This window comes from Vigna angularis, chromosome 10 (assembly GCF_016808095.1).
Source record: "Vigna angularis cultivar LongXiaoDou No.4 chromosome 10, ASM1680809v1, whole genome shotgun sequence".
NCBI lineage: Eukaryota > Viridiplantae > Streptophyta > Magnoliopsida > Fabales > Fabaceae > Vigna > Vigna angularis.
In genome coordinates this window covers 28,947,712-28,966,462 of record NC_068979.1, presented here as the reverse complement: position 1 = coordinate 28,966,462, position 18,751 = coordinate 28,947,712, and the positions used below count along the sequence as shown (strand labels likewise).

At 31.0% G+C, this 18,751-nt stretch overlaps 1 protein-coding gene across 1 annotated transcript; it reads left to right on the top strand.

The window, feature by feature from the left end:
- Positions 1-919: 919 nt before the first annotated feature.
- LOC108335461 (ABC transporter G family member 21) lies at positions 920-4,953 on the top strand. The gene is made up of 5 exons (XM_017571482.2): positions 920-1,243; positions 1,751-2,555; positions 3,502-3,669; positions 3,740-3,918; positions 4,142-4,953. Exons 1-5 carry the CDS (start codon positions 1,034-1,036, stop codon positions 4,790-4,792), a joined length of 2,013 nt encoding a protein of 670 aa, XP_017426971.1. The 5' UTR covers positions 920-1,033; the 3' UTR covers positions 4,793-4,953.
- The last annotated feature ends 13,798 nt before the right edge of the window (positions 4,954-18,751 follow it).

Here is an 18,751-nt window from a genome sequence, read left to right as displayed (position 1 = left end):
CTTCTGTAATGGAGGATAATTCTGACACTCTTAATAACTTCTAATGTCAACTCGAAAGGGATGGTTATGTCATGAAGCGTAACAAGAGGTCTTTAGTCTGATGATCATGTATTGGACATAGATGTTTGACGAATTAACCTTGGTGTGTAGATAGTTTGATGTGAACGAGTTGTTTCACCACACACGGGACAGGTCTCCCAAGATGTTCGACATGAATACATGTATTCAGATGGTCAAGTCTAGAGGGGTGAATTGTATGACTTAGGATTGCTTGTTTTATCTTTGTTATATGTCTAATTCTATAAACGTGATATATGATTATTTTTGGTACATTAATTTATCCTTTTTATTTTTTGTTTGTTTGTGTGTTCTTTTTTATTTGTAATGATCACCTTAATTATGTGAGCAGATGAAAATATTCTAGTTGATTCGATGTAAGACGAGAGTAATGTTGAAGTTAGAGTTAGATTGTTATATTTCCTACCCTATTAATTTTTTGTAGAACAGTAATAAACTTTTGTATGTATTTTGTGTGAGAAATGTGTCTTCTCATTTCTTTACAGGTGATATTTCTTTTAGTAGTTATATATTATTAAAATGGATAAGATATTAAAAAAAATAGTTAGAAAAAAAAATTACTAAAAGTTTTATTTGTAATAAAGACTAATCATCAGTAGATTTAGTGTTCCTCCACACCAGTATAATCATCACAAAATAAAACAAGTTTCCAATCCTTAAATTTCTAAAAGAGAAAAAGTATTTACAAAAGTATAAAAATAGGAAACTTTTTATCTAACACTAACATTCCTTATAATGATTTTTTATATAGTTTTTTAAATAAATAGAAATAAGAACTCTCTTTTCTTCACCCTATATATTGTCTTCCTTCCTTCACTCCTTTGTGCCTTCCTCACTTTGTAACTCTGCACTTTCTCTCGTGTCTCTTCTTCTCCACCTTCACTTTCTTCACAAAACACATCAAAATCTCAAATTTTCCTCTTAAGTTTCAACCACACCATCAAATTAATCTCCGATGATGCCCCATCAGCAAGAAAACGCTGTTACACCTGACAATCCAGCAATCCCCAACCGCCCGGAGAACAGCTCCGTCCACGCCGAACCACCGTCGTCCGCCGCCAATCACATTCGCAACACCAATAATTCTCCCCAACACCCACAACCAAATATTTCACCGCCCAGATTTTCTGTTCTTCGTCAATCCCTTCCCCCAGTTACCCTCAAAGTATTTATCGTTTTCTTTATTCATTATACCTTTCCTTCTCATCAATTATTTAGCACAAAGTTGAAAATAAAATCTAAAAATACCTTCTTTTCGGCTCAAGCTGCCAAAATGATGAAAATATTCCTTTAAAATAACTTACATAAGAAGACACAGGAACAATTTGTTTCTAAAAAATTAACTACTTTATTTTTCAAAATATGAGTAATAACAATATATTTAAGGAAAAATACGAATAGGTTGTATGTTTTCATCTTACACAAATAGTCATAGATGGTTATGGAAGATAAGTTTGTTGACTTTTAGAAGTAGTGTCATAGACATACTTAGCTGAATATTTTGTTGGTTGAGAGTGTAACTTCTTTTTTTACATTGTGAATGTACGAATGTTAAACCCTTGAAATGATTGAATTATAGCATGTAATTAATTAATAGCGTGTTTTGCTTAGTTGGTGAGTTAATTAACAGGGTGATTAAGTTTATCTAACGTTGTAATATTTCTGCATGTAGTTTGAGGATGTTACTTACAGCATAACTTTTGAAAGGGACAAGAATGGTTGCGTATCTTCTCCAAAACAAAAACACAAAAGGACAGTGTTGAATGGTGTCACTGGTATGGTGGGGCCAGGGGAGGTGATGGCAATGTTGGGTCCATCAGGTAGTGGCAAGACCACTTTACTCACTGCCCTCGCCGGCCGGCTCACCGGAAAACTATCCGGTGCCGTAACGTATAACAACCACCCTTTCTCAAGCTCCATGAGGCGCAACATAGGTTTTGTGTCCCAAGAAGATGTGTTGTATCCTCACCTCACTGTGATTGAGACTCTAACTTATGCTGCCATGTTGAAGCTTCCGAGAAGTTTGACAAGGGAAGAGAAAATGGACCAAGCTGAGATGATCATCCAGGAGCTAGGGTTGTCCCGGTGCCGAAACAACCTCGTTGGTGGTGGCGCAGCCGTTTTCCGGGGGATTTCCGGCGGGGAGCGAAAGCGGGTCAACATAGGACAAGAGATGTTGGTAAACCCGAGTTTGTTGTTGCTCGATGAGCCAACATCCGGGTTGGACTCCACCACCGCCCAACGCATCGTGGCAATGCTTCATAGTCTTGCTCGAAGCGGTCGAACGGTGGTGACCACCATTCACCAACCTTCGAGCAGGTTGTTTTGGATGTTTGACAAGGTGTTGTTGTTGTCGGACGGGTACCCGCTTTTCACCGGGCAAGCATGTCGGGCCATGAATTATTTTGAGTCCATCGGGTTTGTGCCCACTTTCAATTTCATCAACCCGGCTGATTTTCTGCTTGACCTTGCTAATGGTAAGTGATTTGACCCAAATGTTTGATGTTGATAAAACGACATGGGAGGAAGTTTAGAATTTTGTTTTGTGCATGTTGATTTCTGAATGGTACAATTGACCCACTACGTTATGCACACCATGATGATACTCACATGAAAGTATATAGTTTGCATTTTCACAATGAAGATGATATATTGACACTTTTTAAAAAATTACTATCATCTGACAATTTAATATATTAATATTTTAATTATATTGTTTTTTTATTTTAATATAAATCATTAATATATTTTTATATTTATATTTTATACTAAATAATTTTATTTAGTATTCTTCTTTATTTCCTTCTTTTCGATCATAAGTTACATATTATTTGCTTTAAGTTATTTTATTTTATTTTTCTAGTCTAAGTTTTTTTTTTCTTTCTAGTCTGTGTTTATTGTTTGTCTTTATCATTTAGGAAAACGATACATTTTATAAATTTATTCTATAGAACTCTTGGAGAGAGACTCGTGCTCATGAATGATCTAAATTTAGATTTTATTGAACTAGGGTGCCGTTTAATGACTTTTATTTTTTAGAATTCATGTACATTGTTTACTCCTTATGCCTTTTCGAATACTTTTATTATTATTTTTCTTTCAAAAAGTAAACCTCCTTTGGTAGACTAATTTCCTGTCTATTATATTGTGCATGCATTTTAAAGGTTTATCATTGCTGATCATTTAAGCACTATGTTAGTGTGAAGCTAAAACTTTACTTGATCCTAACAACGGATTTAGATGAATAATTAATTTAGCTCAATTCCATACAATTTAAACAAGATATTTATGATATTGGAAGCATCTTCAATCATGATTTTCGTTATAGTTTGTTCATGATGACAAAAAACAAGTCAACATGACATGTATTGAACCTAGAGACATTCAATGATTTTTTAATTCTTTAATTATTGTACTCTGTAGGTATAGTTGTTGATGTCAAAGAAGATGAACATTTAGATCATCATGAGGATCAAGCTTCAATCAAACAATTTCTAGTTTCATCGTATAAGAAGAATGCATATCCTCTTCTAAAACAAGAGATTCAACAAAATCAGAGAGAACTAGTATGTTTTGCTTCAAGAACATTAAGTAAGTGATGTTTGTTACATTATTTCTTTTACGAAAAATATGTATTAACCTTTAAATGGATGTTTGGTAGGTCCTGAGAACCAATGGACCACTAGCTGGTGGGAACAATCCATGGTTCTGCTCAAGAGAGGTTTGAAAGAGAGGAGACATGAATCTTACTCTCGCCTTAGAATTTTTCAAGTCTTGTCTGTCTCAATTCTCTCAGGACTTCTATGGTGGAATTCTAATCCCTCAGATATACAAGATCAGGTATCTTGTCTCTTGAACCTCTTTTCAATTATTCGTTTCTTTAATTTTTGTAAGAATTAAAAAATAAATTAATATTAAATTGGATCAATTAAATCAACAATTTAGTTTTAATTAACTTAACTCATCCTCTAAAACTAATGTACAAATTAGTAACATAGTAATCAATAATTAAACTATAACACGCATTGTAATACTCATGACAATGTTTATATCCTTGAAACAGGTAGGTTTGCTATTCTTCTTTTCCATTTTCTGGGGTTTCTTCCCTCTCTTCAATGCCATCTTTGCTTTTCCTCTTGATCGACCAATGTTGATAAAAGAAAGATCATCTGGCATGTACCATTTATCCTCCTATTATGTTGCTAGAACAGTTGGGGACTTACCAATGGAGCTTGTGCTTCCTACTATCTTTGTGACAATATCTTATTGGATGGGAGGTTTAAAGCCTTCCTTAGTTACATTTGTGTTTACTCTCTTGATCATGCTTTTCAATGTGCTAGTATCTCAAGGAATAGGCCTTGCACTTGGGGCCATTCTAATGGATGCCAAACAAGCCACAACCTTAGCCTCAGTGACTATGTTAGTGTTTCTCTTAGCTGGGGGTTACTACATTCAACAAATTCCATTCTTTATATCTTGGTTGAAGTACATCTCTTTTAGTCACTACTGCTATAAGCTTCTTGCAGGAGTACAATACTCAGTAAATGAGGTTTATGAGTGTGGACCAGGGTTACATTGTAAGATTAGAGATTTTCCGGCCATAAAGTGTTTAGGACTTGGTAATTTGTGGAAAGATGTGGTTGTTTTGACTATAATGTTGATTGGATATAGAGTTGTGGCATATCTAGCTTTGAAGAAGGTGCTTCATCATTGATTAGAGAGGCTTCACAGCAGATCAAGGATTCAGGGAAACAATATTGATTTACATGTTTGTTTTCATATTGTTGCCATTAGGTGAAGTGCTAATTCTATTCAAGCTTCAAGATATGCATTTAGATTCTTAAATGATGCAATTAGAATTTAGTAAACTCTCTAATTTTTAATGTAGTTTTCAATGTAATTTAAATTGTAACAAATTTAAATATTTATTATTAGTTAATATAAATGAATTAATTTATATAATTATAGCCCATATTTATCATCATTTTTAATAACGTATGATATTATAAACATTTCTTTTAAATTAAATATAACCAATCTAAAAATTATATTATATTAGTTTTAAAAATAAAAAAATTGTATTTTTTATTTTTTATCTTTTAAAACTATTTTTTAGTGTATCATATCAGTCAAATCAGTTAATAATTTCATTTTAAAATTTCTTTACATTTATCTCCAAATTTTTTTAAAAAATAATACAAATATCATCTCAAAATCCATTGAAATTTATCCAAATTCATTCAATAACTTTGTCGAAATTTATTCTCTGAAAATGACACATTGGCATACAAAATAACTTTCTAATTTTGATCGAAACTAAATGCCCCAACTTCTGCTACACAACTTTTCTTTGTTTTGTTTTATTCCAAAGCTCTCTATAAAACTAGAACAAAAGCAAATCTTTCTTCATTGGAATTTTTTAGGCAAGAAAAAGGAACAATTTTATGTGATAGGAGAAAATGAAGGAGCTGAACAATTAGTACTTTAACTTTATATTGGGATAATTTTTAAATGGTGAATGAATCATGAATAATTACGTGGGTGCAGGAAGAAATAATTAACAAAAAAAAAATGTGAAAATGTGAGTTAACTCGTCTTTCTTCTAAATAAATTAAAAGTTTAACAAATTTTAAAATTATTTTCTTCTATTAGCTCTATATTTTTTAATATATAATACATAATAAATTAAATAATTAAATTTTCGTTTTCATATTATTTTTATAATAAATATTTTTTTATTTGGAGTTAGTGAATTAATTTGTCCCACCATAGATTGAACCTAAATCTTGGATGGATCATGCCCAATCCGAAAATCTAGAGGTGCAAAGAGTAAGAAGCCTAGACCTAAAAGCTTTAGGTTGCTACACTCTTAGTCCTCCTTTTCATTTGGGTTGTAATGTAAGGCCCATCTCATATACAATAATTTCTCTCTGTACCCGCTATTTTATTTGTTCATCTCCATGGACTATTATAAAAGAATAAAATATCAGTTTGTTAAATATACAAAGTTAATCTAATTTGATTTAATCTTAACCAAATGTCATACCCTCCCATCTTTGTTTCTTTTCTAACGTCTTCTTTAAGGTTGCACTAGCTTTAGTGCCATGGTCACTCCTCCAATGCCACCATTGACATTCTAACTCCATCATTGTCTTTTCAATGTTGTTGTCATAATTTTTTTAAGAAGCGTTGGAAGTCTCAAATCAGTTAGAGATAAATCAATTGACAATATATAACTGGGTGTAAATATTGCATTACAAGCAGGTTTTTTAGAGTTGAGTTAGTTTTGAAATACATTTTTTAACATGGTATCCGAGTCGTGAGTTAGAGCCGAGGGTGTATATGAAGTCTCACATTAACTAAAGAAAAGACTAATTCACAATATATAAGTGGGTGTAAAACCTTACCTTCTTAACATAAAGGTATCTAACAATCCCATGAGTTACGATATAGTTTAACTTCCTTTATATGTTCTTTAAATTGAATTTCATTATATATTTCAATTTGGAATACACTTCTAAATCTATAATTTTATTTTGGATTTCACAAAATAAACTTAGATATAATGAGAGCAAAAGTTCTTATATTCTCTTCTGTGAGTTTTCTTTATATAGTTTTCTTTGAGAGATGACTGTTACTTAGAAAGAGTTGACCTTTTTATAATAGGTGATTTCTCATACAAAGATATGAAAAAACATCATTGTTTTTACAGTGAGTGCTTGTATAACTATAATAGGACATAAAGCTTTAGAAAATATCCTAAAAATGTCTTTTTATTTGACATTGTCTTTTTCAACTACCGTACTTTTAAATAAATCGTGGTATTATTAATATATGTGCATATAAAGAGAGAAAAAAAGAAAGGAGACAAAGTGTTTTATGTACATCCATTTAAATTCGTAAATTTTGATCAGACAAATGTGTAGTAGGCCAAAGTGTTGATATCTATAAAAAGCTACTCGACAGTTTTGTGCAAAGCCAAAGTTTGAGTATTGTCAAAGAATTTTTCAATCATCCAACATTTGCTACTAAGCTTTTTCATGCATAAAGTTATTTTATTATTTTAATAATTAATAGACGATCAATATGAAGAGGAAATGAACATTAATGAGGTTTCAGTCAAAAAGATTCTTGGACTATGTAGTGGCAACAAGTACAAAAGCAAGTCAAAAATCATGATACATAGTGCAATAAAAAAGCTTTTCTGTATTTGAGAAGATGGGTATGACCCCAACAACAAAAGAGGGTAAAACGTAATTGTTTCTTTTTCTTCCCTTTAAAATTTTACAATATGATTATTCTGAAATTACGATTTTTTTCCTATCACAGCTTTTCGTATTCCATTGGACTAACGTTCTCTTTTGTTGGTATTTTAATATTTTTTCTCTTTTCTTAAAATAATGTGCTAGGCATAATTTTGATAATGCAATTTTTTTTTATATATTCTAAGCTGGGTCATGGATCAAGTTCCTACCTAATGATTATAGATGTTTTCGACATGGTTTCATCAAGTAATGATTAAGAGAAGTTTGTCCAAATGATTGTGTGACATAAGATACTATATAGGATGTTGTTGGTCCAAAAGTTTCGACCAATATAGTCGTAGTTTGTGCTATATCTGAGATATGAACTACACTATACCTGTGTCTAAATATAATATGATCAATAAAAATAATAATAGAATTGTATAATGAGTAAAATATAAAATTTCAAAGTTGATTGGTTTAGTGATATTCTTACGAGGACCAAAGTAAATTTACAAGACAAAGTCTTTCTTTTCTTTGTTCAATAGGTTCTCCATATCTTAACTTTTCTCTTCTTGCTTTATTTTCTGTGGGTAGAATGATAACCACGACTATGCAATTTCAAGTAGAGACAAAACTACTTATCATGGATTTTAAGAAAATTGTTAGTACCAATCAAAGAAATATTTTAAAAGTAGTATAAACACTTGAGTTTAAGCAAATTATCACTATATTCACATTTATAAAAATGATTTTATCACTAATAGGGAGTGAAGACATTTTGTTACATATAAACATTTTATTATATTTGTGTTATTAAGAATAAGAGAATCAAAAGTGTAAAGAAAGAACACAAAACAAATCACAATAGAGGGAATTGAACAACATAACAAAAACTTTAAATAAAATGTCCTTGATTTTTAAGATATATAACGAATTATGCTGATTTTTTTTTTTAACTATTTTTATTTTTATTTTGCTTACTTTCAAACATGTTAAATATCATTAAACTTTAACATCTTTATTATATTTACATTTCAAAATATTAGAAATATCACATTAATTAGAGATAAGATCAATTTATAACATATAAATGACTGCAAACCTCATTTTACAAGTCGATTTTGTAAAATTGAGTTAAATTTAAAGTTCACTTCTTGAAACAAACATCAATAATCATTACATAAATTTGAGAGATGACACCAAACCTTTATTCATTCGATAACACTCTTCAAACTATCATCATATACGAATTGGTGATGATAATAAACCTTTATTTTTTTCTTAGTACGTAGCTACAAAAGTTAAGTTCATGGTGTAACATCCCAAATTCTCACATTAATGTAACATCCCAACTTTTCACACTTGATAATTAACATTACATTTACGGTAACATTCCGTAATCTCACCCTTTAAAATTTCCTAGTTGATATAAGTCTATACATGTAAAAAGATTCTAATTATAGTTCTTCGACTCCTCTTTCCTTGGTACTATGTGAGGCGACATTCCTTCATCTGCTCCCGTATAACGAATTATACGATCATCGCACATACCCAAACACAAAACACAAACAAGTAGGGTGAGCTAACATGCAACAAATCATTTATAAGACATGCATAATTACTTTGATACAAACATCATATAATAATTATGTCAGACACCCTCATACCATCGTACCCCAATTCCTATTAGACACTCGTCCCACAATACCCAATAAATACCATAATACTCAATAGACATTCATTCCATAATACTCAATAAACACTCATCCCACAATACCCAAATAAACACTCATTCCACAATACCCAATAGGCACTTATCCCCACGATATTCAATAGGCACTTATCCCAACGATATTCAATAGGCACTTATCCCAACGATATGTTGATGAGCGATCACGGAAGGTTTTTCACTTGTGATGTCATTCTTAGTCCCCTCACTATGTCCAAAACCGGCACATAGACCAGGACATTCTGCCCTTCATACCATTCATAATGTTAGTCCCCTCACTATGTCCTAAACCGGCACATAGACCAGGACATTCTGCCCTCCATACCATTCACAAGGTTAGTCCCCTCACTATGTCCTAAACCGGCACATAGACCAGGACCTCCTGCCCCTCTCACCACATAATTCATCATTCTCTACTTGAGACTGAATCATTATTAGAGTATCAGGATAACCTCCAACTACGGGACCCTCAACATCAACATATACATAAATACCATAACTGAATCTCTCCACGAAACTCATACCATGCTCACATTCCTTAACTCATTACGAAATCTCACCACAATCCTCATACACATACCATGACATTACAGAATCTCTCCGCGAGACTCATACCATACTCACATTCCTCAACTCATATTATACCCTTACGACATCTCCCTGTAATACTCATACATGTTCAGATGCATAAATTCAAATCCAATATAATAAAATGCAATCATCACAATTATAATTCATAATTCCATATCTACCACAATAACATGAATTCATCAGACATTTCCATTCCAACCAGATATATTGCACAATAATTTAACAGTACATAATCTGTTCAATAGGATTTAAGTTAAAAACTTGTCGAGTAAACTTCCAAGAAAGAGAGGTGCGTCACAATGGACAACTTAAGTACCAAATCTTTCCTTAGCCAAAGCGTTCCTCAACTAGTTTTTAACAAATTTCTTATTTACAGATTTAAAACAACAGCATATAATATTAACACCGAAATTTAATATAGATATATAAAAAAAAATAGAAATTAAGCAATATTGAGATCCCTGAGAAGATACGAAATTAATATCTATAAATCTGTAATTCCGATTTCAAATCTGAATGGTCACAATAATTCACTATTTGTTATAAACTACATATTAAAATTTCAGGTTGATCCAACGGTTAACTAGATAGATATTGAGGTTTTACCGAGGTAACTCAGGTGCAGAATTTTAAGTGGTTTTTGGTTATACTCAAAATGCGGAACTAATTTTCCTAAGCACAGACATTTACTTACAAATCTGAACGGTCAAAATGACTTAATATGTCTTATGAATTACATACTAAATTTTGGGCTCAATCTAACGGTAAATAAAATATATAGGAAATGTTTACCATGATAACTTAAGAATAGAAATATAGTGTTCATCAGATTTTTCAAAAACTTAAAAATTATTTTCTCCAAACATAGAATTTCAATTTATAATCCGATCGGTCAAAGTGTATTAATATATCTTAGGAATCATATATAAAAATTTCAAGTTGATCTAACGGTCAAATAAGTCGTAATATATATTTTACTGAGATGACTCAGTAACAGATCTATAGGTGTAATTAATTTACTCCAACATGCAGGATTTATTTCTCTAAGTATAGACTTCTAATTACAAATCCCAACGGTCAAAGTGAAGAAATAAGTCTTAGGATTCATATATTAAAATTGTAGCTAAATCCAACGGTCAAAATAATTAAAAGAAAAGTTTTACCATACTAACTCGAAAATAAGAAAATTATAATCATAAAAACTAAATTTATATAAGTGAATAGATAACTACCATTACCAAAATTTTAACATACTCACAACTCATATTCATTATCATAACATGGATAAAAATCATATACAAGAAGGATTAGCTCCCCTTACCTCTATTCCAGACTTAATCTCCTGCTCCGAATTTGTTTCCCCCGAAACCCTTCAGAACCTCTACTCTTCTTGCAACTAAAAATTTCTCCCTAACTCTTTCTTCTCTATTTCTCAAGCTCTCACTTGATTCCTCTTCTCTTGGTGCCAAATACCCTTCCCTCCCATGGCTATTTATAGTAAAAAAAAAATTTACTATTCCTTAATATTTTAATATTATTTATTATTTTAATATTATTTAAAAATAATATTTCAATCACTTTCTCACCAAATCTGATCCTAATTTCTACCTACTACTTTCTTCCATGCTAAGGAATCCAAATGCTGAAAATTTATTTTTACTATTTACTTTTTACTATTTACTATTTACTTTTTACTATTTACTATTTACTTTTTACTATTTACTATTCACTATTCACTTTTTACTATTCGATTTTCTTAAAAAAAAAATACTAAATAAGTTATCAAAAATTTTAACCTCTCCTTATAAAATTACTATAATTTTATATCCAAAATTTATATTTTTCTATCCATTAAAATTATTATTACTAATAAAATACTAAAATTAACTATAAATATTTTTCATGGGTCTTACATTCTCCCCAACAACAAAAATTTTCGTCCTCGAAAATTCGAAAATTTGACATAAAAAATAAAGTTATGATTATTTCACCTTATCTTCTAGTTTCCTTGTAAACTCATTTACTCTACTTATTTTGTGCATAAAATTTCTAGCATCTCAAATTGAAATGTACTCACGAAAAAAATTAAAATCATAAACCTTCAAAACACTCTCACTTGTCACTTCTAGCCTCGTCAAAACCACCATTACACATACCCCACTAGTCTCAAAATAATCCATTAATGTTTTAAAAGAACTCATTACTCATAAACTATTAATCACAAAATTCCAGAAAACTTTTTATTCCTACTATAACCAGAAAGTGATTCTCCTTATAGATCCCTATTTAAGACTTTCATGACCCTGTAAAACTCTAGGAATTATTCTTTTTCCGTAACAACCTTCCATTATATTTTCTCAACACAATTTCTACTCCTAGAAATCGTACACCTCTAAAAGCCACTTATGTTTACCAAAATTATACTAGATTGTTCCACCTTACCCTCTACTTCTATTCTCCGTAAAATTTATAATTACTCTGATGATTACACGGAGTCCAAAACACTATTACTAAACAATTCATCCTTTATGTTTTTCTTTTCTATACCCATTTAACAAGAACTTGTCCAAAAATAATACCTATATTTAGTATGATTTATAACATCCATAGAAACCCTTCCACACTTAAGATCATGCATCATTTCCTTCACTCGTCCTTGATGAACTTATCTGACTCTCGGTAATACTGCCTTCACCCTTAACCACACTTAATGTTCAACAATCAACTCACAATTCTTGAAGACCATAAACTTCTAAAAACATATTGAAACATGACCAAACCATCCTTTCGATCATACTCTAGACTACAATATCTATCCTTCACTTGCATTGGTCAGATATCCCTAAAATACTGATCCTCATCCTTTATTTAACCCACACTAAATGTTGAACCACTATTTTTTTTTCACCTGATAAACACTTCTGAAATACTTGACAAAACTAGAATAATCAAGCTTCTTTCAAGATTATACTCCAAATTACCTCAACCTTCATCTAATTGTTTTCCTAGCAAACATTACTAGCCTAAGTTAAAACATTCTCCAAGAATTAACTTATAAACTCTAAATCTTAGGAATATAAACCTTGTCCTCAAAATACCTTCCCACATCCTAACCTAACATGAATCCACAAACTTAACGTTGTCTCTAACCCAGTACCTAACAATTGTGTATCTCTAATAAGACTCAGCAGATCACTCAATCAACAATGTTATAAATTCTGAAACAACTTATTTTAATCTCAATAAGGCCGAATTTAACTATATTCTTTATCAGTACTGCACCTACTCGTTTAAATAAACCACTTATGCCACATAAGTTAAATGATCTAGAGAGATTATCAAGGCAATCAACCACAACCAACCTCAATTATAACGTGCTTCCCTAGATCAAAACCATATCCCCAGGATATTTAGTGTTAACCAAATCTCAAATTTTTATCTTATGCGAACTAAAAGTAAATATAAATAAGTTCACTCACACACATCATTGGTCAGAGATCAAGGTGCGACATATAAATCTTTACCCATCCTTTACATCACCATTGAGGTTTGAGTACTACCATATAACTATGCCTGATGAAATTGCTCCAATCACAACCTACAACTTCTTAATTATTCCAAATTCCCTAATCACATTAGTATTGCAACTCTCCTTTTTATCTATTTCCAAACTCTTCTTCTTCCTTGTCTTGCCATGTTCATAATATTAATTCAACCTACACTGCCTCTACTAACTTTAATATTCCAAAATCAATAAGATTTTCAACCATAAATCATGACTCTTCAATCCTCTCATAAAAATACCAAAACTTTGCATAAGCTGAAAGCCAAAATTTTCGTACCTGGATTTTCTCTACCACTCATCATACCAAAATCACATACTCTCAAATTTTATCTCTAATACATTTACTGGAAAAATCTAACCATCTCTTTTTGATCATCCATTTAGCTTAGAATCCATTTAATACTTCATTCTTCTCTAAAGACCTCGTGTTCTCTTAACTTACAAATTTCTCCTCCTATTAAACTTTCTCTCAATCCTCTTTATGCCTTATACCATTTCTCTTCTACTCTTCTTCGTCTAATATTTGATTTATCCTTAATCTACTTCAGTATTCCTATCCCTTTTAAACTTTATCTTCAAATCTTCCATCATTTTTTTTTTCAGATTCCAACCATCACTGATACATCAATCCATGTTACCAATCTCACACAATGCCACTCCGTTTCTCATCAACACTTCCCTCTCTTCTGACTTCTAACATTACTGATATACTAAACCAAACTGATTTCTCAAACCTTGCTACATTCATGCTTATCCAAAGCTTCTCTTAATCTAGCCTTTGAACTTAACTCCTTTTTGTGAAACGTAAGATATCTAATCTCCTGATTTTGTCCTGCAAACATCTTAAAACATAACTTCTAAACACCAACATCTTCACTTATCCTTTGAAACTCAAATTCTAGTATTATATCTCCCTATGAAGGCTTTAACTAATTCTAATATCTTTCATAAACCTTGAGAATTAAGAAAGGAAAATCATCTCTCGTAAAAGTCATGAGTAGTTAGACACAATAATCTACTATCTAGACTTGGAGAAAATGGTAAGTATACCATTTAGACTCAATTCTTCATAGAGAAGACACGACAGACCCACGACACAAAGGTCATCCTAAGGACGAACTGCTCTGATACCATTAATGTAACATCCCAAATTCTCACATTAATGTAACATCCCAACTTTTCACACTTGATAATTAACATTACATTTACGGTAACATTCCGTAATCTCACCCTTTAAAATTTCCTAGTTGATATAAGTCTATACATGTAAAAAGATTCTAATTATAGTTCTTCGACTCCTCTTTCCTTGGTACTATGTGAGGCGACATTCCTTCATCTGCTCCCGTATAACGAATTATACGATCATCGCACATACCCAAACACAAAACACAAACAAGTAGGGTGAGCTAACATGCAACAAATCATTTATAAGACATGCATAATTACTTTGATACAAACATCATATAATAATTATGTCAGACACCCTCATACCATCGTACCCCAATTCCTATTAGACACTCGTCCCACAATACCCAATAAATACCATAATACTCAATAGACATTCATTCCATAATACCCAATAAACACTCATCCCACAATACCCAAATAAACACTCATTCCACAATACCCAATAGGCACTTATCCCCACGATATTCAATAGGCACTTATCCCAACGATATTCAATAGGCACTTATCCCAACGATATGTTGATGAGCGATCACGGAAGGTTTTTCACTTGTGATGTCATTCTTAGTCCCCTCACTATGTCCAAAACCGGCACATAGACCAGGACATTCTGCCCTTCATACCATTCATAATGTTAGTCCCCTCACTATGTCCTAAACCGGCACATAGACCAGGACATTCTGCCCTCCATACCATTCACAAGGTTAGTCCCCTCACTATGTCCTAAACCGGCACATAGACCAGGACCTCCTGCCCCTCTCACCACATAATTCATCATTCTCTACTTGAGACTGAATCATTATTAGAGTATCAGGATAACCTCCAACTACGGGACCCTCAACATCAACATATACATAAATACCATAACTGAATCTCTCCACGAAACTCATACCATGCTCACATTCCTTAACTCATTACGAAATCTCACCACAATCCTCATACACATACCATGACATTACAGAATCTCTCCGCGAGACTCATACCATACTCACATTCCTCAACTCATATTATACCCTTACGACATCTCCCTGTAATACTCATACATGTTCAGATGCATAAATTCAAATCCAATATAATAAAATGCAATCATCACAATTATAATTCATAATTCCATATCTACCACAATAACATGAATTCATCAGACATTTCCATTCCAACCAGATATATTGCACAATAATTTAACAGTACATAATCTGTTCAATAGGATTTAAGTTAAAAACTTGTCGAGTAAACTTCCAAGAAAGAGAGGTGCGTCACAATGGACAACTTAAGTACCAAATCTTTCCTTAGCCAAAGCGTTCCTCAACTAGTTTTTAACAAATTTCTTATTTACAGATTTAAAACAACAGCATATAATATTAACACCGAAATTTAATATAGATATATAAAAAAAAATAGAAATTAAGCAATATTGAGATCCCTGAGAAGATACGAAATTAATATCTATAAATCTGTAATTCCGATTTCAAATCTGAATGGTCACAATAATTCACTATTTGTTATAAACTACATATTAAAATTTCAGGTTGATCCAACGGTTAACTAGATAGATATTGAGGTTTTACCGAGGTAACTCAGGTGCAGAATTTTAAGTGGTTTTTGGTTATACTCAAAATGCGGAACTAATTTTCCTAAGCACAGACATTTACTTACAAATCTGAACGGTCAAAATGACTTAATATGTCTTATGAATTACATACTAAATTTTGGGCTCAATCTAACGGTAAATAAAATATATAGGAAATGTTTACCATGATAACTTAAGAATAGAAATATAGTGTTCATCAGATTTTTCAAAAACTTAAAAATTATTTTCTCCAAACATAGAATTTCAATTTATAATCCGATCGGTCAAAGTGTATTAATATATCTTAGGAATCATATATAAAAATTTCAAGTTGATCTAACGGTCAAATAAGTCGTAATATATATTTTACTGAGATGACTCAGTAACAGATCTATAGGTGTAATTAATTTACTCCAACATGCAGGATTTATTTCTCTAAGTATAGACTTCTAATTACAAATCCCAACGGTCAAAGTGAAGAAATAAGTCTTAGGATTCATATATTAAAATTGTAGCTAAATCCAACGGTCAAAATAATTAAAAGAAAAGTTTTACCATACTAACTCGAAAATAAGAAAATTATAATCATAAAAACTAAATTTATATAAGTGAATAGATAACTACCATTACCAAAATTTTAACATACTCACAACTCATATTCATTATCATAACATGGATAAAAATCATATACAAGAAGGATTAGCTCCCCTTACCTCTATTCCAGACTTAATCTCCTGCTCCGAATTTGTTTCCCCCGAAACCCTTCAGAACCTCTACTCTTCTTGCAACTAAAAATTTCTCCCTAACTCTTTCTTCTCTATTTCTCAAGCTCTCACTTGATTCCTCTTCTCTTGGTGCCAAATACCCTTCCCTCCCATGGCTATTTATAGTAAAAAAAAAATTTACTATTCCTTAATATTTTAATATTATTTATTATTTTAATATTATTTAAAAATAATATTTCAATCACTTTCTCACCAAATCTGATCCTAATTTCTACCTACTACTTTCTTCCATGCTAAGGAATCCAAATGCTGAAAATTTATTTTTACTATTTACTTTTTACTATTTACTATTTACTTTTTACTATTTACTATTTACTTTTTACTATTTACTATTCACTATTCACTTTTTACTATTCGATTTTCTTAAAAAAAAAATACTAAATAAGTTATCAAAAATTTTAACCTCTCCTTATAAAATTACTATAATTTTATATCCAAAATTTATATTTTTCTATCCATTAAAATTATTATTACTAATAAAATACTAAAATTAACTATAAATATTTTTCATGGATCTTACACATGGTGTTATTAGTGTGGAGTAAGATTTAATTTTGGTTCTAAGATTGAAATACGATTGGGTGTTGATAGAGTTATTGTTTGGTAGCTTAATCCAGTGGAACAAAGAAATTATTGTGATACGCTGAATATAAAGGTTTCGATAGTGGGCAACAGGTATGCATGCATTGCCATTGCCAACACATTATTTGATTACTTTATTACACCAAATATCCTCTAAAACACCAAAGCAGTGCCTCCATGACGTTGAAGCGATAATATTAATTATGTCTTTTCACAAGCACAGGGGAAAAATCTCTCCTTTTTTATGTTTTTACGTTAGAGATTCCAAAGATCTTAAAAGAATACTTTATCACTCCCCGTTAAATACGTCAAATTAAAAAATAAATGAGAATTTATAGTTAGAATGAGCGGGAAGTAGATATTAATGGGCCTCTCTTTTTATATATAATTGATTTTTAGTATATATTTGTTACATTATACATGTAAGATTTCAAGGATTATACTTTTGTTTTTTAATGTTTTTAAATATAAGATATTCATTTCAAGAGTATAGAGTGGATGAATTTTCACAAAACACATAGGGACAAACTTCTGGATGGTATATCCTCTTAATAAAGCTCTTATATCCAAGGTCTTTCATGAGCATATTGCTCATATGAGTGTTTTACTGTTTGAGGAATCTTTGGTTCAGTGAGAGTTAATCATTTTTGTGTGTTTGTGTTCTATGTGCGGTTTTTATGTATGCACATATTCTAGTTTATTATTCATAAATTACACTTTGTACATTAAAATTATTGTATTGATCTCATTGAGATAAAGTAAGGATTAGTTGAAAATAAATGTATACTGTCACCTTCACGTAATTTTTCATGTTACACATTTCATGATGAATTCATGTTATTTGGTTCTGTCAGCATTAGTGAGAGAAAATCAAGAAGTAACCTAAGGTGTTTTACAAAAGAAAGTTTAAAAACCAATACAAGCTGAAGCTGATTTCTTAATTGTTTCCCATGATTAATCCTTTAAGTCCGCTTTCGCTTTTCTATTCAAATAAAGAATAGAAACTACTCATGTTTAAAGGTTTAATTCTTATTAATTATTAATATATAAATTTCATAAATATAACAAAATGTGTTGTTTTTTTAAAAGAAAAATCGACATAATTATTTTGTTTCAACCACTTATATTCAGAATAAAATTTCACAATCATACAATATAGCTCAATTTTTGCATTTACCTAAATTCTAACTTAATATAATTTATTTTTCTATATTTAACGTATATAACATGTACTCCTGTATTTATACTAAATTCTATATGCAAATAATATAATACTGTATTCTAAATAACACAGATACATATGTATATTCCTATATAGTAAACTGTAACGAAAAATAAATTTAAAAAATTATTTCTTTCAATATAGTAAGAAAAAAAAAAGAGAATGCACGTGGCAAAGGGGTTGGTGACAGGAACAACATG

Excerpts from the sequence above, each read along its gene's own strand:
- LOC108335461 (XM_017571482.2), top strand. The coding sequence starts at position 1,034 with ATGATGCCCCATCAGCAAGAAAACGCTGTTACACCTGACAATCCAGCA. Across the intron at positions 2,556-3,501 it reads TCTGCTTGACCTTGCTAATG|GTATAGTTGTTGATGTCAAA; the intron begins GTAAGTGATTTG and ends TGTACTCTGTAG. Across the intron at positions 3,670-3,739 it reads TTTTGCTTCAAGAACATTAA|GTCCTGAGAACCAATGGACC; the intron begins GTAAGTGATGTT and ends GATGTTTGGTAG.